General features: G+C 37.8%; 1 protein-coding gene across 2 annotated transcripts in view; it reads left to right on the top strand.

Annotated features, from left to right (window-relative positions):
• The window catches only part of WDR33 (WD repeat domain 33), a 64,647-nt gene that overhangs the window by 26,584 nt on the left and 15,646 nt on the right, over window positions 1-22,417 (top strand). Inside the window, exons 9-11 of one of the 2 annotated variants that reach the window (XM_077349331.1) lie at window positions 20,202-20,328; window positions 21,301-21,455; window positions 22,048-22,126. In XM_077349331.1, the coding sequence (XP_077205446.1) occupies window positions 20,202-20,328; window positions 21,301-21,455; window positions 22,048-22,126 (361 nt within the window). Of the gene's footprint in view, window positions 1-2; window positions 847-20,201; window positions 20,329-21,300; window positions 21,456-22,047; window positions 22,127-22,417 lie in introns of those variants that run through there. The other variant, XM_077349333.1, reaches the window with a different exon arrangement.

Genomic DNA, 22,417 nt, shown 5'->3' with positions numbered 1-22,417 from the left:
AGGAATATCCTGAAACTGAGTTTGAATTACAAAAGAGATCTGGATCCCATCCATGCCAATTCAGCCTGCAAGGCCTGCTATTCATCATGTCTCAGTTTCAAGCCACAGCCAGACACTGGAAGGAAGAGGCCAGAGATGATTGGGCCTAAGCCAAGTAAAAGGAGAGGAGAGTGAGACCATGGAGTTACCAACATGCTAATTCCATCACATGCCTGTGTATGGTCTTACCTAGCAGCCTCACCTACATATTGAATAGAGAAGAGGGCAAAGTGGAATGCTGTCAGATTCTATACAGAACATTCTGAGATGATAAAGAATAGTTTCCCATAACTATCTTTTGTGACCTTTCTATTAAGGAGTTGAAAGTGTATGTTTTTTTATGTATTTGGTAGCTATTTCCCATGAAGAAAAGTTAGAATTGCATCAGTAGGTTCATATATCCAAAAGAGTTGTTCCATGTCAAAAATAATAAAATGTATCTGTTTTTTTAATAGTGTATCCTCTGTACAGTTATTTTAGAATATATAAATGGAATGTGGAAGTCTTTCACGTGACTACACATTTAGCATAAGAAAACATGATGGGTGTCAAAGCACAAGTGAATCAAAATAGTGGACTTCAAGAACATTTAAAAATTGCTGGACTATGTTGTGTGCATATAAATTACTTTAAATTATTCTGGCTTAAGATCTATTCTTTGAGTATTCCATTTGATAGACAAATAGTAAAGAACAACTGACTGATATAGAATATATATATTTAAAAACAATTGAAATTCATATTAGGTTATAATTAATTAACATGAGGACGTCAAACCAGGGTATTTCCTTTTTCACATGCAGATCTAATTAATTGATTAAGGGTTATACAGTGGATGTTAACATTTATATCTATCATCTTACCAAAGAAATCTTATTTGATTAATGGAATAACCTTTAATCAATTGATTAGATTTGCATGTGAAAAAGGAAATACCCTGCTTTCTTCGTTTAGATGATGTCCTCATGTATCACATTCTTTCTACTAATTGGGTTTTCCATCCAAATAAACATTTTCCAAAAGTCGACTAATTAATAATAAGGTTGCATTTTCATTTACTAAGTCAATCTGGTGCATTTTTAACCAATTGTCCTATTCAGTCCTAGAAATATGGCATTCCATAGCTGCTAATACCCTGACATTAGCAGATGAAGTTATTTTCTCTGACCAAAGCACATATTTTATGCTATTACTAGCAGTTTAGCTATAGAGAGCTGAAAACTCTTAGCAAAATGTTTGTCGTCCTGAATTTGTTTGGGTCAAAATAAAAGATTGGCCGATTCCTGCTTTAGTTGCAGAAGTGGTAATTCTGTCAAAAGAAAAGTTTAAAAGAAAATTAAGCTCTTTGACAAGGAAACAAAAAATGCTATTAAAATAAATGCTAAGACATTGTGTATTTTTCTTAACTATGGAAATTCCACTTACCTTTATTTATTTATTATATATTTCAGCTTCTATACTGCAACTCCCAAATGGCTTCCTTTAAAAGGAAGAAACAAATTTAACTAAATATGGGTCAAGGATTGTGGTGGTGAGACTGAACTGCATACAGAAGGCCTCTCCACTACCATTATCTGAACTGAGCTGATATTGTAACACACAATCTTGTGATAGGTTTGTGGAGAAGAAATTGGGTTGGGCCTGATGGAAAATAGGAACAATGACAGAGGAAGTTGGAAGGCTTGCAGAAGGTTGTGTGTCGAGGCATCAGGCCAAGGTAAAGAAGTGGTCCACAAGGATAAAGGCCCAAAGGAGTGTTCAAGAAAAGTGATTATATTTGGCCTTACATCTCCAAGGTGTTGATATTGAAAGTAGTACAGTGAACTTTCACATAGGACAATGGGGCAGTTGTATAAAACAGTGGTTTCTGGACTGTTTGAGGTAGTCTTGGAGTTCCTTGGAAGATTGCTGGAGATTATTCAATATCAATTCAATATCAATATTTGTGCACAAGTGTCCCTCAGGAGCAGCTTCCGCTATCTTTCCCTCCAATGTGCACCTACCAAAGGATTAGGGGGACCTCACTAATTAGCCTATATGAGCCAAGTGTTCACTAGTATAAGCCAACATCTTCCGCAACATGTTGGATGTTGTTGACAGACATGTCAGAATAGGAAATGATCTTTAAAGCTACAAAGTTTGAAAACCATTAATGCATGGTGGTTATTAAGTAGGATACAATCAAAGTTTTGCTCCAAGGAAAGTTGTGATCCGTACCACATTTTTGAAGAAAACTCACCTTCTGTGTACACAGCGTGTGGATATGCAGAATCTAAAGACTTTTCTGAAATTGTTTTAAAGACAATGTGGGATTAGTCATTTTTAAACATTTGGCTTTCAAGGAGTAAGTTTTCTGGAGAAGAAGCATGGTTATATAGTGGGCATTTTGGGTTTATCAAGAGAAGACGAAGTCATGCAGGGCATAGAAACCTGTATGCTGAAATTTGTCTTATTTTATGTCACACAATAGCTTTGAGACAATTCTTAACAATTGTTATAAATGTAGCTTTGAAAATTGACTTGCTCAGTATTGACTGCCAATTACCATGTTGTTGAGTCATATGATGCACTTTGTATGAAAGAACAAGAAGCTGTGAGCTCTCTGCCCTGCTTCATTTTTTATGGTGTAGAGCGGATAGAGCTGTTCAGGATCACTCTCCAGTGCTGATTATTCCTCCTTCAACACATTCATTACTTTGCTAAGTTTGGAGTTGTATATTTGATTGCATTCCAGAGCAAGAAGTAGATGCAGTACTTTATTGACTCCCTCCTTAACAAACCCATTTACAGTTTCATTGACATTCATGTTAGCATTACTTGAAATTGAGAAGACTTACAGTCATTAGGATGCATAGCTGTCTCTTTGAAGAATTGAATTCTATGTTATTTTTTAGTTTTTTGTAATAAGGAATGCTATACCTTTATTTTTTTTTAAATCACAGGTAGATTCCCTCTTCCCCTTTATTAACAGGGTGCAGTAGTTTACATATCCTGGCCAATTTATAGTTCTTGCTTTTCTGGTTAATCAGTTTGTAGCTTAAGTGTTATTGGAGGTGTTTAGATTTTGAGCTATTCATTTATTACATTAAAATGAAATTAAAATCAAATTTGGATACAACTTTCTCTCTACCTGAAGGGTTATATCTTGTAATCTAATGCAAAGCATTCAAGATATTCATCCACATCAGAAAATCTAAAGTTCTCACACGTGCTACACTGTATCTTTTCCAATTGTGCTAAAGGGTTTTTAAACTGATGATGAATTATGGATTATATTCACTTACACTTATAGTTTCCCTAGAAACATATGTGTTGCACCAATGTAGTCTTTGTGTATCTCAGTAAATTTAAGCAAAGAACCATTATTTCCCCCGATGATTTTCCCATGGATTACAAAAAGCCATCCTGAGTCTACAAGACATTCACTTTATACCACTTCATGCCATGTATGCTCTCAACCCCCTCATATGGGGGGGACGGGACGGGACAAAATAGATCCTTAGAATACTAAGAATCACTTTTAATATTCTATCCCTTTATGGTTGCAAAGGCAGTTCCAAGCAAGTTGTTTACCATGCAGTAGACTTTCATCAACACTGAGCAGCCTTAGTGTGCTTTCGCAGGGACTGGAATGGTGAACCACAGATTCCATTTTGTTGTTTTTTTGTGTGTGTGTGTGTGAGAAACAAGTGTGTATAAAAGGGTCATAGTTTTAATCATCTTCTCATAATTTTCACATAACATCTTCATTAGGCTTGCCAGCAAAAAAACATAAGAGTACTGCTGGATCAGACCAGTGGTCCATTTAGTCCAGCATTGTCTTGTCAGGTGACCAGTCAGTTCCTCAGGAGGGTCAACAACAGGACATAGAGGCTGAGAACTCCTTCCAGTATTGCCTCCTGGCACTGGTATTAAGTTTATTCCTGTGATTATAGAGGTTGTCTTTAGTCACTATGGTTAGTAGCTACTGATAGACCTATCTTCCATGATTTAAAAAAATATATTTTATTAATTACATGTATTAATTTCTGTCTAATCCCCTTATAAAGATGTTTATGCCTGTGGCCATCAGTACATAATCTGACTGCAAATTCCACATTTTAATCACTCATGTAAAGAACTATTTCCTTTTGTCCATCATGAATCCCCTGTCCATCAACTTCACTGGATAGCCTTAAATTTGGGGAGAAAAAGTTGTTTCTGTACACTCTCTCTACCCTGTTTGTAATTTTATAAAACTATCACACTAAAGTGCCAGACTCTTCAGCCTTCCTTCATAGGGAAATTTCTCGAGCATCTTAATCATCTTGGATGCTTTGTTTTGTACTTTTTCCAGCTCTGCTACAAAATAATGAGCAGAGCTTCACATAGTATTCCACAGTATGCTTCTTGTCATAAATCCATATTGAACAAACAATAAAGCACAAATAACATTTCTGACCCAAGTAAGTTTGACTTGTGCAGCCCCAAAACCTACATATCGGAAGAGCACATGTTTTTGCACCATAGTTTTATTGAAAAGGTTACAGATGGAATCCTTGCAGCAAGTCTGACTTGGTTTTGAATTGAGAAAAAATGAACATACAGGAAATACTAGTACTAGTAACCAAGCAAGCTTCTCAGATTTGCAGTGGTTTTCCAGGGTCTCACCCAGAGGTCTTTCATATCACCTACTAGTGGAGATGCTGGGGGATTTAAACTGGGGTCTTCTGTATACCAAACAGATGCACTGCCACTGAATCACACCCCCTCCCAAATATCTGCTTTCCCTGGTGACGTAGGATATCGAAATCAGGGCCTTCTCATGGAGTTGCTTGCTAAGGCTGGTATGCCTCTAAAGGTGAAGGTTCCCTTTAGTTACCAAGGCTAATATCCCTTGATGGACTTATCTTTGAAGGAACTGTCTAATCCTCTTTTAAAGCTACATGTGCTGTTGACATTACTATGTCCGCTGGTAGTGAATTCCACAGTTTAATTATTCATTGAGTAAAGATCTATTTCTTTTTGCCCATCCTGTACCAATTGCTCAGCAACTTCATTGGATGCCTCCAATTTCTAGTATTATAGAAGAGATGTGGAAAGTCCCTATCTAATTTCTCTACATCATTAATAATTTTTATCCTATTATGTCCCCCATCTTTTTTTCTAAACTGGAAAGTCCCAGTCTCCTTTGGACATTCTTGCCCTCTTTTTTTTGCAGCTCTGTGACCAGAACTGTATGCAGTACTCCAAATCAGTCTGTACCACAGATGTATACAAGGCATTACAAAATTAGACAAACAGTCCATTGCATAATCCTAGTACACATAGTTCATAGGGAAAAGCGGCATATAAGAACCAACTCTTCTTCTTCTTCTTCTTCATCTTTTTCACTGCTATCACAAACTGATTGAACGTTTGAATTGAACTACCCATTACAACCCCAAGAGGTTTTTCTGTGCCCACTAGTTCAGATCTCATCAGCATATATATAAAGTTAGGAATTGTTGTTTCAGTATGCCTCACTTTACATTTATATTAAACATTTGCCACATTATTGGCTACTCACCCAGTTCAGAGAAGTCCTCCTGAAGCTTGCAATCTACCTTGGTTTACATCATTCTGAATAATTTAGTATCATTCTTATACTTCAGTACTAGACTGCTAACTGTAGTTCCAGGTACAGAAATTAAAGAAATATTGTATCTATTTATTTATAGGTCAATTTATATGCCCCCCCCCCTTGGACTTGCTGTCTTGGGGTGGTGAACAACAGTTTAAAACTTACATTGGCAATAAAACAATAAGATTATATATTAATAATAAAACAATATCTACACAACTTTAAAACAGCAAATTAAAGCATCAGCAATTAATTATTTGATAGTTAAAATACTAGCATAGGTACCAAATAGGAGGTAAGAGTCAGGAAGGGGGGAATGGGAGGGAAGCTCAGTTGTGTTATAGTATGGTCCCCTAATTTGACTCAATTATAAGCCTGGTGGAACAGCTCCATCGTGTAGGCTCTGCAGAACTTGGCAAGGTCAGGGCCCTGATCTCTCTTGGGAGCTCATTCCACCAAGCAAGAGCCAGGGCTGAGAAGGCCCTGGCATTGGTGGGGCCAGACGTATTTCTTTAGGGCCAGGGATCTTTGGCTGGTTAGTGTTGCTAGATCAAAGTGCTCTCTGCGGAACGTATTCAGAGAGGCAGTCCCAGGCCCAGACGGTGTAAGAACTTGAACTAAATCTGGAACTCAACCGGGAGCCAGTGTAACTGCTACAGAAAAGGTCTTATGTGGACTCTCCATGGTGTCTGTGTGAGGACCTGGGTAGCTGGATTTTGGACCAGCTATAATTTATAAGAAAATCATATTCTGATGACATTCTGTATACTCATTCTCAAGAGGAGTTACATCAATGTAAAAGTTTAAACTGGTTTAAATGTCATATATTTCTATCATGGAAATTGTTGTTCATTGCAATTGTATTAACAAAGATGGTGCTGTGTTGGCAGAAGGCACTATCTAGAGGGGATATAGTTTTCCTTCAGCTTGTCTCTAGGACACTACCAAAACCAACCTGGCCTGGAGCGTCCCCAGCCCTCTGAAGCTAATTTGTCAGACGTTGACATGAGTGCATATCTGCAGCCTCCTTTGAGTGTGAAGTAGTGTCTTTAGAACAATCAGAAGATACTGAGATAGGATACATAGCTTAATGAGATGGTATTTAGTCTACTTTCACAAGAACATCTAAGAACTTTTTGTTTGCAGTGTAATTTTGGTGAGTAAAATGTTCAGTGATATCTTGAATTTGGGAAATAGTCATTTTTAATTTGAAATTATGATTCTGCAGTACAGCTTGTGTGAACTATTTCATGTGACTCTCAATGTGATATGGAGGAATGTGCTATTCAGTATTATTGCTTCATAATTCCCATCTTTGCTACCTAGAAATGTAGCATCCATTGTATTCACCAGTGGTATGGCCAATCCCTATAAAAGTTGGTGTGAAATTTCTAAGAAAAAAATGTTAATGGTTGAACATTTGTACTTGAGTTCCATCTGATGGAAAGTTCGAAAATTGATCTTTAGTGTCTCTTGTGAAAGTAGTTAGCAGACCACTTCTTTGGTTGTTGCTGTGCAAATCGAATGTTGTATTTGCAGCGAAAGCAGCAGCCTATGCTTGGGCCCAGATCTGTCTCTTGATATTTATATGTGGTGCCAAATTCCATATTATTAATGGAGGCATAATAATAGGGGTGACTATTAGATAAGAGGCTGTCGGTACTTTTATCTCAGACCTCAAAAAAAATGCCATCACAGTTGGCTTTTTGACTACTTGTTCACTGTTCTATAGGTTTCACTGTTTCAGAAACCAGTATTCCCTATATCTTGCTGCCATCTGAAATATCTGTTTTAGTAGAAGGTGAAGCAATCTAAGAAACACGCAAGCAATAATTTTGCAGAGATTTTAAAAGTAATATTGTAGACACATTGGTTCAATACATATGGTGTATATTTTTGTTCATAAACTTTCCATGGGGTTTACAAAGGGATTTTTCGGGATGTTCTGGCAGTAAGTGGAAAAAGCTGAAGTGAAATTTCCAAAAAGTACATTCAGTGCTATGGCAGTAAATATAGGTGCAGTTATTACTGGTACCTATTGGATAACTACAAGTAGTACACTTTCCTTTTCCCACTTATCTCCCATGTCTGGATCATTTTTTAAATGCACCTGTCAAGCCATCCTTATAATTTAATAGATTGCTGTGGCAAACTAACTTATTCCATAGGAACCCATTCCATTTGAAAAGGTAACTTAGGATGAGAATACTTTGTGTCTTGTCATTTTGCCTATAATGGCTGGAATATGTTGATAATTATTCTGTCATTCTGTTATCATGGCAACACCACAGTGCTCCCTCTCCTGCCATGCAGTTTGATGGCAATTTCAGTGCAACAGAACTTGGTAGATAAGGAAGTTTCACCTGGTTGCCTTGGTAATACACCATTGTGTTGCTTCTACTTTATTTCAGATTGATGGAAGTGTGAGAACTTCATATGCCCTCCAGATCTGATCAGTTATATGGTCCCGTGATACTAGTACCAACGCATACACACAAACAAGAGTACCCTTCTTTAAAAGGAGGATGGATAATTAAGGATTATTTTAGCTCCCTCAGGATGTATGAGGGTAATGATTTTATGTAGCCTTAATTATTTATCAGATTTATGTGCACACTTGTATAAAAATTTAATTTGAGATGCTAGGGACATTTAGTACTGATTAAAAATACATGTAGTGGAAAATTTACCACAACTGTAGTGGTTAGGCATTGCAGCACAATCATTTTTAGAATCTAGGAGATAAATTTAGTTAAACACCTTTTGTGATGATTCTTTGCTTTTCCTTGGATTTATTTGTTTACGGAATATATTTAACTATGGAGTAGCATATTGAGACTCAGGCAAATGCAGTCCTATCCCTGCAGCTTTAGCTGCTTCAGTATAATTGGAGGTATCCATTAAACCTGGTCAAACAATAGCCTGTCAGTTGCTATAAAACTAACTACAATGCACCTAAGTTTTCTGCTAGAACAAAGTTTTGCCATCCTAGGAAGTTGAAACCACACAACTATTATGCTGCACTAAATCATCTGTGCCCCACCTCATACTGGAAACACCCTTTTCTCCCCATTTCAGAGTAGCTTTGTATTCAGTGTGTTTTCAAATCTAGAATACATTTGTTTCTAGGTTCAGCACTCCAAAGATGAGATATCATTTACTGTGTGATCATAATGAAAAAATACAGAACTGTTAGTAAAGCAAACATATTAAAACATACGTTCCTAGCCCCAAAGAGATATGTTTGACTTCAATCAGGGCCAGGACATTTTCCGTCTTGGCCCCTACCTGGTGGAATGATTTTCTGGAACGTATCCAAGCCCTGTTGGAGCTAGCACAGTTCCGCAGGGCTTGTAAAGCGGAGCTTTTCTGCCAGGCTTTTGGTTGGTGCCAAATCTAAATAACATCTACCTGTTCCATGGCCCCACCCGTCCACCTACTAGTTCCTGAGTGGAAAAAAACCCAAATTATTGCCATGCTATTGCCTGATCTGAGGAATGAAATGCTACTGCTGATTTTAACCTGTTTCTGTCAACAATTTTTAAAATTAATTTACAGCTTAAATTTTATTCTTTTTTAACTTATTGTATTAAATAATTATATTGTACATCACCTTGAGCTGGCTTACTGGGTAGAATAGTATAGAAGTTAAATAATAAATAAACAAACAAACAAATAAATAAAAGTATTTGCATTAAGCATGCATTCCTAATTACAAATGCGAAGAGAGAACAGTTTTCCCATGGTCCATTCATGTAATATATGAGCTATAAATGTTGCTGAAGAAATATTTCCCAAGAAATTATACTTTCATATAGAACTAGTTGTTGTAAGGAGAAATAATACTGATTCTTTGTAAATTCTGACAGCTTATGAAGTACTTATTTTAATCATACTGTATCCATAGGTAAAGATTTAGGATTTCTGAAATTTTGAAACCACAGAGGAAAAAAATATTTTCTCCCCGGTTATTATCCCAACTCATCCTGGAAATTGGGGGGAGGGGGGAAGGTTGAAATATAAGCAATACATTTCTGTCAGATGTAAACGATATTTACTGATTTAACAATATAAACTATTCTATATAACTAATCTGGCACATAAAATTGCACCACCCAAATTTTTATGGAACTCTGAATGTCTTTGTTTCCTACAGAAAACAATTATACACATAGTTTCTCAAGTTGCAACCTGCTGCCCCCCCTCTTCTACCATCTTCTACCATAGCACATGTATGTTAATTTTAGCCACTCCGTAAGATAGGAAAAATAATTGGAAGGTGGAAAAAAATTGGTAGCAAACAAAAGAAAGTGTATTTGGACAAAAACATGCCCATATAGTCACAGTACCAGCATATTTTAATATTAAGCTAAGCCTTATAATATTCAAAACACTAAACTTTAAAATCCATTATTGCATATTGTTCTCAAGACTGTTGACCTTTAAACAAAAAAATCTTGGAAAATGTTGTCAATGATATACACAAGAATTATCATTGCCATAAAGATTTTCATACTTCACATTTTTTGTAAAGCTTTGTATTTTATTTCACTCATTTCACAGGGAGAAAAATCATAGTATTTTTGGGTGTTCCTCCAGATTTCCCACTTTTTCCACTGGAAAAACTGAAAAGTCCTTGAGGAGAAATGTGTATTTTCCTTAATTTTTCAGCATTTTTTCTTGGACCTTTGCCATGCTAGTCAGAGGCCAGACTGATTGTTTCTAAGAACCAGCTTACATGTTACCTTGAGCAGTGTAGTTGCCTTTCATTTAATGGTTGTTAACAACCTGCATCTAGTAATGCGTATCTGTATTGTTCATGTGATTAAGAGTAGATTACATAATAGTTTGTCAACATCTGACTGACAAATCTCAGAATTTGGTGTGGCTTTGATTATAGCCTCAATTCCAATGTGGACTTGGGCATGGTCTGCTTAGCAGTTATGTATTTGGGTTATTCATCCAATACATCTTTATGCCTCCATCTGTGGAGGTCCACACACACTTTGCCCATCACCATATTATCCTCAGAACAGTTGATATTTGAACCCAGGTCACCCAGTTCCCAGTTTGATATGCTGATCAGCACACACACATGTTGATCGCTACACACTCCCTCAGTGGGAGATCTGGGAATCGTGTATAATATCTTGAGTTATCAGGTGGGGAAAATCCAGGGTATAACTGAAATAATGAATTAAGTATTTCAGCTGCAAATAAATAAATGTACTTGGCAACACTTTTTTATGTGCATAACTGCTGGCACTTTCCCACCAGCTCAGTAAAATCAACATCTAGCTTTGTATTTGAGAATATGTTCTTTAATTTTTTAAAAAAAGGGAAATATCTTGCAAGGACTATGAAATACATATTGTATGTATTTCAGTAAGAGAAATTAGGCAGGCCGCAGAGGTGAATGGTCACACTGTTTCATCAGCAAGGGAATAATGCTTACTTAGGTTTGGCCCAAACAGTAAAAAACACTTAAAATCTCTTTCTCCTTATTCATATATGTTTTTAATAATTTGAAATCATAAAGCTGTTTCAGTATTTTAATCCTGTGAGAAGTTCCTAACAAACTGGGTGTTTTGGACAAACTCACAGTTTTCAAATTAGAGATGTCAGATTGTTAAAAACATAAGAATGGATCAAAAGTTGTCCTTCCTACTGTAGAAGGCAGCTTTCACAAGAAGAATAAAGCTAAATCCACAAAATATGTACCAAATTACTACTTTAACTTTAATACTAAGCATAGTGCATTTGGACCGTCACTCCAGTATCACTAAGTTCTTTTATAGGTGAGCAGACCATTTTGAAATGTCTTTACTATATTTTTGACCATTTAAAAGGTCACATTTTTAACAGGTAAAATATTCAGCAGTTGTCCATTTTTTCTGCCTGATTTTTAGCAGAGGCCAATGTTCATGCTCTATCCAACCAGCATTTTTGCATACAGGCAATAGACATGTCTGTGTATGCCCAAAAAAAGCACTGATATGACTAATGTAGTTATCATAGGAAGAAGAAACAAATATTACTATGTATTTTAAAATATTTGTATCTTGCACTTCAAGTAGATCGTTCACAAACCAGCTGATGTTGGAGAGTGCTGTCAAGCCATTGCTGATTTGTCAATTCCTTAGGATTTTCAATGCAAGAGATATACAGAGGTGGTTTGCCATTTCCTGCCTCTGCATAGCAACCTTGGAGTTCCTAGGTGGTCTCCCATCTAAATACTAATCAAGACAGACCCTGCTTAGCTTCTGAAAACTGATGAGATTACGCCGGCCTATAGCATTGAGGGTGCAAACCAGCTAATGATCCCAAAAGTATAAAAATGTAAAAATATAAAAGTTAAGCAAACACAATCAAAATCAGTAAGTACTGTCAACTAAATAAAAAGAGAAATCAGAAGAACTGAGTACTAGCCAACAATTTATATGGAGCTGCATACAAGGATATGGAGATGCTGTGGTTCAATGGTAGAGCATCTGCTTTGCATGCAGAAATCCTTGCTATTTCCATTTGAAAAATACCTGGTAGCAGGTGAAAGAGGTTCCAGAGAGTTGCCACCTTTATAAAAGTGGATCCCTGCTCATTTCAACAGTTAGCAGGTCATATATGCAGTTCATAGCTTTTATTTACCTGCTGTTCCTGGAAGGGGGAAAGGCATTTAAACTTAAAAGGGAAAATTGTTCCTTTAACATTTAAATACCTTTTGCAAGCTGTGGTGGTAGTATGAGTTCCTGAAAGAGGGTTTTGTGATGGCCCTGGAAGGGTTTCACTGATTGGATGGGAGTTAATTACTTATATAAAATTATATTTTAAAATTTGGGTCTGCAGCAGGCTTTGTGGTGATTCTTGCAGACATGAATATGAGCATCTACAGAGAACATCATGCTGATTCAGCATCTTTCCAGTGTGAATAGAGGTACTCCCTCCCTCTCCACTCACACACTCAGCTTTGTTGTTTCTCAGAAATGGCAGGTAGGAATTGCCATGTTCTCTCATACACACCCCTTCCCTGTTTTCTTTGCACATGCCCAAAGCAGTTTTAGTCACCTCTATGCACAGGCAAAGCTGACCCATCTTCAGTTGCATGACTGTTCTGCCAGTGCTCAAACATGGCTGTTCAAGTATATTTTTAAACCATAAATAGTAGCAATATTTATTTTACTAGCCGATGCCTGTCATTTGGTAGTGACATTTGCTTACAAAGTAATGTTTTGGCTTAAACAGTAATTGTCTGCATTAATTCTGACTAAAAACACAAACCAGAACTTCAGTAGGAGACAAAGTGTATAACATAAATAATTTGAAATGGCAGGGTATGTAAAGCCCTGGTTGATAGGCTGTCTAATGTTGTTTGATTAAATTGTTACTTGTTTTCGTAGTCTGCCTTATGTCTCAGTGAATAAGGCAGGCTATGAAGTCAATAAATAGTGTTTACAAAAGCATGAATTTCTTTGTTCAGTACAGTGTGGACAGCTCCATGCATGTAATTGCTGTGTGCTAAAGGAGCTGTTCATATAATTGACCTGAATGAGGAAACGTTTGAATGCATATGAATTTCTTGTATTAATCAGACTCTCTGCATAAGCAGAATATTATGGATTTTTGTACAGAATTTAATTGTTTCAGCAGAATTTTGAGACTAGGGTCATCCTAAAAACCAGTTCATAACTGCAGATCCATCTTAAAAACATCTTGCTAACTTTTGCCAAAAACCTAGAAAACAAAGAGGATCTCTGTAGGAGTACCAGTGGCAATAATAATTTTGGTGTTCTGCCATAGCTCAAATTTGTTGCTTTCCAGACCTGGTACTCCTCATGACAGCCAGTGGGTTTTTGTATCAGTGTTAAACTAGGAGTACAGGGACCTGGGTTCAGATGCCATTTTGCTGTGAACTGCTCAATGGATGTCTTTGGGCCAGTCATTCTATCTCAACCTCTTCTACCTCATAGGGTCATTATGAGGCTAAAGTGAAGATGTGTTGGAAAAAGTTGCTTTAGCAGAGTGTAATGTAATGCAGCTTTAGTAATACAGTTGACACATGTGTTTAGCATTACAAAAGAAGTTTATTACAATAACTTAAGAAGGGATTACAAGGAGAAAACAATAACAGCCTTATATCTGTATCTCTAACCTATTGCATCTAGTTCTCTGTGCTTATTCTTCAAGATCCAAACTTTGACTCTAGCTCTCAGGAATAGAGGACTGGCAGCCCTCCCCCCATAGGCTCTGCCCGCTTGGTGGGAAGACTCCCAACTCAATTATCTATGGTAAGCTAGTTGGAAGACTTTAACCCCTTCATGACAAAGGGTGATACTTGTTAAAATACCCAGTACCCATTCTCAGGTATCATACAGTGAAGTCATGAAGGTTCAGTTTCTTCTGCAGGTACTGGAACTTCCCTCTGGCAAGTGTCAGCAACCATCTCTTCCAAAGTTCAATCAGTCCTTGTTGCTGCAGCTCTCTCATGGAATTATACTTGATGGCGATATGCTTGCTTTTTGCTCTGATCCTTTTCAGATCGTAGCTGGTAGACTTCTTTGCGTCTTCTCTGGCTCTCTTCTTCCTTCTTTCTCAAGACAGCTGCCATATCTCTCTAGCCCTTCCTTTATTTGGGTGTGGTCAGCCAAAGGTTGGCTCTTAGGCTAACCAGCCTCTGGATCTTCTGAAGCTCTTGCTAGCAATTTGCTGCCTTGATGCTCAGTTCTCTTTTGAGGTCTTTAATAGTGTAGCTGAGCCCCCGTTTTAAGGCTTCCACCTGCTCCACTAGGATATACTGGCCCTGGAGGCAACTCTGGACTATGATGGTTTCAGACACTGCCTGCTGCTTTCCTCCTGGAGCCACTTCTTTTCACATTTTATTTTTGCAAGTTTCAGCTTCCAGAGCAGATAGTTTAATAATTTCTTTCCAGCTTGAGGCTTCATTTGCAGGTTATACCTCTGCACACAAGGAAAATTTCTGTGATGCTATTCCTTTATTGCTTTTTTGTGATTGTGTCATAGTAGTCTCTGGCTTCAATAGCCTGGCTTCTACTGTCTCTCTCTTTTTAATTGTGGGGTCTCTTGTTGATCTTCTTATTGATTAGCAGTCCTTGTAGGTACCCATCTGACCATATTAGTAAAAGAGACTTCAGCTTCTTGGCTGATTTTCACTGTGGACTCGGTTGGTTTAGAAGCTTTGGAGTACATTACTTTCATCAATATGTACCACATAGCATACATTAACTTAAAAGGATCCACTTCCACCTTGAACATATCCAACAGGGATTCCCACTTCAGCTCCGGGGTCCAAGTTTTGTCTTCTTTCTTTGGGTATATGGGCAAATGCTGTAGAGACAAATGCCTTCAAATGCTTTAAGCCTGGTTTTCTTCCAAACCACAGTTCAAATGGTGCTTTTCCCGGAGCTTTAGTAGTAATTCTGTTGTGCAGATCAGCTGCTGTATTTACTGCTTCTGCCCATTAAGGGTCAGGCAGGCCAGCTTATTATAGTACACAATGTGCCATTTCTTGGAGACTTCTATTAAGGCATTCAGCTGAATATTCCTTCCTCCTCCTCCAGGAATCTTTTGTAGCAGTCGTCCATTGTACACACCGTGACAGTTCTATAACTTTTCAAGCAAATTTCACAAGCTTACACTTAGCTCACATTCTGTTTATTCAGTTTATATACCGCTCCTTCCTGTGAAGCAGTATCACACTCCTGCAACAGATTATGCCCAGGCTGATGATTTCTGTGTCCTAGTCTCTTGTGCCACATTAATTTGCAATCAGAATGGGAGCATTCATTTTTGCATAATACACTGGTTCACCAACATGCTTCAAATGGTTGAAATCACCAATATTTTTATAACCCACCCTTCCCAATTGACTCAGGGCAGGTAACAAGAACATAAATATTTTTTATATTGATAAGCATTTGTAGAATGTTTAAATTAAATATATATTAATTAAATTATTATGTTGTTAAACCACCTTCTTAAAACTTTTCTAGAGGGAACCCAATTTTGGTAGCCGCGTTGCTGTTTTTCATAGAATCATAGAATCATAGAGTTGGAAGGGGCCATACAGGCCATCTAGTCCAACCCCCTGCTCAACACAGGATTAGCCCTAAGCATCCTAAAGCATCCAAGAAAAGTGTGTATCCAACCTTTGCTTGAAGACTTCCAGTGAGGGGGAGCTCACCACCTCCTTAGGCAGCCTATTCCACTGCTGAACTACTCTGACTGTGAAAAACTTTTACCTGATATCTAGCCTATATCGTTGTACTTGAAGTTTAAACCCATTACTGCGTGTCCTCTCCTCTGCAGCCAGCAGAAACAGCATCCTGCCCTCCTCCAAGTGACAACCTTTCAAATACTTAAAGAGGGCTATCATGTCCCCTCTCAACCTCCTTTTCTCCAGGCTGAACATTCCCAAGTCCCTCAACCTATCTTCATAGGGCTTGGTCCCTTGGCCCCAGATCATCTTCGTCGCTCTCCTCTGTACCCTTTCAATTTTATCTACGTCCTTCTTGAAGTGAGGCCTCCAGAACTGCACACAGTACTCCAGGTGTGGTCTGACCAGTGCCGTATACAATGGGACTATGACATCTTGTGATTTTGATATGATGCCTCTGTTGATACAGCCCAAAATGGCATTTGCCTTTTTTACCGCTGCATCACACTGCCTGCTCATGTTTAGTTTACAATCCACAAGTACCCCAAGGTCTCGTTCACACACAGTGCTACCTAGAAGCGTATCCCCCATCCAGTAGGCATGCTTTTCATTTTTCTGACCCAGATGCAGAACTTTACACTTATCTTTATTAAATTGCATCTTGTTCTCATTTGCCCATTTTTCCATTGTGTTCAGATCTCGTTGAACTCTGTCTCTATCTTCCGGAGTATTTGCCAGTCCTCCCAATTTGGTGTCATCTGCAAACTTGATGAGTAGTCCCTCCACCCCCTCATCTAGATCATTAATAAATATGTTAAAAAGTACCGGGCCGAGCACCGAGCCCTGAGGTACCCCGCTACTCACCTCTCTCCAGTCTGATGAAACACTGTTTTTGTGGATGGTGTGTTGCTATTTTGTGAGCAGGGAAGCCAGCAGTGTTAATTTCTGGCCTCAACCATAGGCCAGGCAGAGTAGTTCTGTCTTGCAGGCCCTCTGGAATTCTTTAAGGCCCCAGAGGGCCCTGATCTCATCAGGGAGGACATTTTACCTGGTTGGAGCCAGGACCAAAAAGGCTCTCACTCTGGTTGAGTCCAGTTTTACTTCTTTTGGGCCAGGGATCGTGACTAATTGCTGATCACTGAAACTTAGTGCTCATTGGGTATAGTGGAAGAGGTGGGCATGCAAGTACAGGGGTGCCAGACCATTTAGATTATTTTAAAGGTTAGCACTATTCAGAATGAAAAATACTACAGATATTGTTTTTGATCCAAAGCTGGGTTTTCTTTTTCACAATCCTTCCCATGGACACTGGATTCTAATTAACTCATGGTATGAAAACGCAGTCCTTTGGGAGAATTTCAACAAAAATGCCTGTAACATTTAATACTCTCAATTTAGCTGTCCCCATTCCTTCTATGAGTAATGGATTTCCATCTACCTGGACCAAATCATGCCCACTTTCTTCATGCAGTGCTACCAAGCACTTTTCATTATTGCAAGCAATGATCTAGAATCTAACAGCTAAAATTTCTTCATATTTGAGCCTTTATTGCAAACAAAAATATTTAAACTGAGGGGGCCTTCTCTCATGTTTATTACTGTCTCTCCTCCAGTTTAAAGCTGCAGTGTGTGTGGGAATATATGCATTCTCATCTCAATGCTTCACAGTGCTTTTCTTCTGCAAAACCTTGCAGTGTTGCCCCTTCTGTTTGCAATTATTACATACAGCATTTTCATTTCCACACTTCAATTTCAAAACAGACATAGCTCCTATTGTCTCTGAAGTTGATCTCTTTATACCCTCATTCCAGAGGTAATTCAAAGTATACCCAATATCTATTTGATCTCATGACTCTAAGATGGCAATCTGATTAGAATAGGAGCTTGGTAAACAATTCAGTATTGTTGGCTTTATTTCTCCTGGAGTGAGTTCTACTCCAGCAGCTTGTAGTTCTATCACTTGCTCTGTTATTTCTTGCATCTCTTCCCTCACACAGCTTAATATTATATATAGTCTCCTTCCTAAAAGCAACGAATGCTTATTGGAGTTTTTACAGTATAATAAATAAATATTTTATTTGTACACTGCCATATTCTGTTTAGCTCCTAGCTTCTATAGTGCTCTCCTTATTTTTTATTGGAGGCAAGTATTACAAAGTATTCTTTTGCATCAGCTTCCTGGAATTTCTTCCTTGCATTCAGAGGGGGATAATCTGTAATAGCATGTGGTACTCTGAATTTCCAGTGCTCAGAGAACTCTTGGTTTCCACATTTAAATAGTTCTGGTCATTTAGCTTTGGAACTTGAAGGAGGGATTTTCATTTACACAGGCTGTTGAGCTGTGTTGCTTTCACAATTGGTAGACATTTTCTCTTCTATTGGCACACAGTTCTAAGTCTCGTTTCTCTGTGGTTTCAATTGCTTCCCATAAATTAAACAAAGGGATGTCTTCCTGCTGTTTTTCTCTAAAGCATGCTCTAAGGAGGACTCCTGCTTGCAAATTCAATAGGCCTTGGCAAAATGCATCCCCAAAGCTATTCTGCCAGCTAAACACACACAGCTGCTTTCTATAGAAGGTTGGGCCCATAACCAAAATTGTTAGAAAAATTGGGTTTAGCAGAGATAAATGTAGCACAGCTTTAGGAGTACAGCTTACACATGTGCTTAGCTTATTACAATAACTTAAGGAAGGATTACAAGGAGAAAAAACAATAACAGCCTTACTGTCTCTATCTCTTATCTACTGCACCTAGTTCACTATGCTTACACTTCCATTCATACTAGATTCTAATTCTCAGGAATAGAAGACTGGCAGCCTTCCCCCATAGGCTCCACCCCTTTGGCAAGAAGACTTCCTGCCCAATGAACTGTATTCTAAGTTAGTTAAAAGACCAATTAAAATCCATTGAAAACCAAGGGGATACTTGCTAAAATAAATACTAAAATACTCAACAAGATGGGATAAGAGAATCATGTATGTTAGTTCTTTGTAGGAAAGGCAGCATAATAATAGACAGATTTTTGGGAGGCTGAGTCCTAATTATTTTTGCCCCATGTTTGGAAAAGCAATATAAGAACCAAAAATTTGGCCTACATTTTTACATCTGTGGATTGCCTTTATTGATTGTGCCATAGTGTTGTACTCTCTTTTTAGAATGTAGGGTTTACACAAACCCTAGTGATGTGCTAACAAAATGAACATGAAATAATTATTTCAGAAACAAATCTCAACATTTTTAATAGAAAAGGACAAAAAGTGCACTTCTCAAACCACACATGGCTTGGTGTAGCGTAATAACTAAACAGCAAATCCTTAATTTTAATTTTATTCTTTTGTATGCTGCTTTTAATGTTTTGTGGTTTTATGTGTAAATTATTTTAAAGTGCTTTTATCTTATCAAATATATATTGTAAATTTGTTGTCTATATTATTATTATTTTGTAAAGGCCTATAGCCATATACAGAGCCTCTTGTGGCGCAGAGTGGTAAGGCAGCCATCTGAAAGCTTTGCACATGAGGCTGGGAGTTCAATCCCAGCAGCTGGCTCAAGGTTGACTCAGCCTTCCATCCTTCCGAGGTCGGTAAAATGAGTATCCAGCTTGCTGGGGGGTAAAAGGTAATGACTGGGGAAGGCACTGGCAAACCACCCCGTATTGAGTCTGCCATGAAAACGCTAGAGGGCGTCACCCCAAGGATCAGACATGACCCAGTGCTTGCACAGGGGATACCTTTATCTTTAGCCATATACAAATAAATATTATTACTTACTTACTAGTAGCTAAGGAGCTGAGCTATGATTCGCGAAGTCATCAGTTTTAGTCTATGCCACAAACTCATGAACAATGTTGATACAGTTGCACCCTTCTAAAGTCAGTGTTTTGAAGTCAGTGTGCGTAGAAGGGTATAATTCTTAGAATGGCTCCGGAGTCCAGCTGGATTCAGTATCATATCCTCACACTACTTGAGTCATAGAACAGTTTTATAAAATGTTTATGTTTAATATAAATGTAAAATGTTTTTTTAAATTGCTGAAGTCTTGTTACAGAGTTCTTGGAATAGTGTCATTTATTTTCTGTCAGCACTGAGCCTATTGTTCATATGCATTATTAGAACTGATGATGGCCAAATACATGTCCTTGTAGCCTTCCGCTCCAGATAATTTTAAATGTGAACTAGTACGCAGTGACACTAAATTTACCACCGTAGTGGTAAATTCTTCAGAAATAATGTTTGTATGCATTTGGTTAGTTTGAAATAAGCTGAGATGCAGTATATGAATTGTGGTGCATTTTGTGGCTGTCTTGTATTGTTGCATAATATAGATATATTGTTTTGCTATCATTTCAGTTGTTATGTAAAATGTTTTAAACAGTGTTTTTGTTCTTCAACAGGCCATGGCGCTGATGTCAAGTGTGTTGACTGGCATCCAACAAAGGGATTGGTCGTTTCTGGAAGTAAAGACAGTCAACAGCCAATCAAGTTCTGGGATCCAAAGACTGGTCAGAGTCTTGCTACACTGTAAGTGAGATAATGTTTTTGTCTGTACTCTTGTTAACAAATCGTTTTATGGTTTAAAGCAGTGTTTCCCATCCTGTAGATCAGGGCCCAAACATGGGTTCTGAAAGTGAATTGCAACATAAAGCCATCCCACTCCAGTGGCCATCCCTGCCCTGTCCATTGCTTTTTTTAATTTTGGAAGCCAAGATGTGACCCGGGAATGGTATCTTCCATGTCACACATTAGGTGCTATTTTTTGTTTGCTGTGTAAACTTGTTGAACAAATAAAATGTGTCCTAGTGATTACTAGAATGAGTTTTTAAGAAACTTAATGGGAATTAAAAGGAGTAATGGAGGTGTTCAGAAGTTGGTATTTAATCTCTGTATGCAAATATCGGAATGCCACTTGCTAGGGGGTCATAGTGGGAGCAGCTGTGCATTTTTTGTGATATTGCCTGGTTTCTCAAAATATCTGACTAGCCACTGTAGGAAATGGAATGCTGAACTAGATGGGTGCCAAAGTCATTGCTTGCCTTGGGCACCAACAAACCTTGGACCAGCCTTGGATAGTTTACCACACCAAGTAAATTTGGACTTGTGGGCTAGCATGCCAGAAAGGTTGGGACCTTGTGGTGTAAACCTTTTCAGAATTACTGAGTACTGGTTTTATCCCTTTAAAATCCTTTTGGGTTGATAACAAGTCTTTAGGCATGAAAGTGGTACAAGAATTCAAGTAAGTTTCACTTTTCCATTTTATAAAATCTGTATTTTACAGGAATTCTTTCTATTGTTTTAGGTAGGCCTAAATTTGATATATAAAAATGTGCCATGGAGATGAAAAAAGTCATATTTCTTGATTTTTGCTTTTCTTTTAAATGGTTTGTTTAATTCCCAAAGTTTTTTGAAAAAGAGTGATAATTATGATTTCTATTGGCTTGTTGTAGTTGCTTATATATTAATTCTGTACAGTCATTCTCTTTAAATCTCTCCCAGACATGCTCATAAAAATACAGTGATGGAGGTCAAATTGAACCTAAATGGCAACTGGCTACTTACAGCATCCCGTGATCATCTCTGCAAACTCTTTGATATTCGAAATCTGAAAGAAGAGCTTCAGGTCTTCCGGGGTCATAAAAAAGAGGCCACAGGTTTTAAAAATATTTACTTTCCTTTTAATTATTTCTGAGTAGGCTGCATGGATAGTCAAATTTCTAGAAATCCATTGAAGTTTTCAAAAAGCAGTCAGCTGCTACTTATCCTAGTGTTCTAGGATCTTCCTATGTAGTGTGCCATTGCTAGATTAAGTCATCATCAAAGACATGGATGTGCAAAACTGACATAGTTATGCATGGAATCTTAGCTCAGCTTTATGAATAGGATAACTGCTTGAAGAAATATGCAACAACTGTCACCTGGAAAATTAACTGGACCTTTTAACTGGCTGCTAGAGTAGCCTCTCTTCATTCATCAAACCATTTTCTTCTCCTGTGAGATCTCCTCCTTTAACAGGTTGCCCTGAATGGCAAACCAAAGTTCCCTTTCTTGCAATGATGCTTGGTTCCCCATACGGCTTATTTTTAATCCCTGGCTTCTTTCTTCTTTCCTTCCTCATCCCCTGCAAGCACTTCAGTGGAATGTAAAATGTAATTTGTGTGTTTACATTGTAGTGTGAACCATGTTAAAGCTCACTGATGGTAAAGTGTAACTGCATAGTAATAATTATGAAATTCTCTATTGTAGCGGTTGCCTGGCATCCTGTTCATGAAGGTCTTTTTGCCAGTGGAGGATCTGATGGCTCTTTGTTGTTCTGGCATGTTGGGTATGTATTTCAGTTGCTGGCCTAATTGCAAATTACAACTGATTGGCTCCTATTTTTTCTTTAGTCATTTTAGTAATGTTTAATGTTTTTATCTAATACTTTTTAAATTGTATTATTATCCACCTTTGGATGTCCCTAATAGGAACGTATACATGAATTAAATAATCTTTCAGCTTTAGGTAATATTTGAGTGTCTTCATACTAAGCAAACTCAGAGTTCTTCTACAGTGATATGAGAAACTAAGAAAATAAGGATTAGTCATACTTTGTGGAATAAGAGATTACCTTTTC

Source organism: Paroedura picta, chromosome 8, assembly GCF_049243985.1.
Source record: "Paroedura picta isolate Pp20150507F chromosome 8, Ppicta_v3.0, whole genome shotgun sequence".
Taxonomy (NCBI): Eukaryota; Metazoa; Chordata; class Lepidosauria; order Squamata; family Gekkonidae; genus Paroedura; species Paroedura picta.
This window is presented reverse-complemented; position numbering and strand designations above follow the sequence as displayed.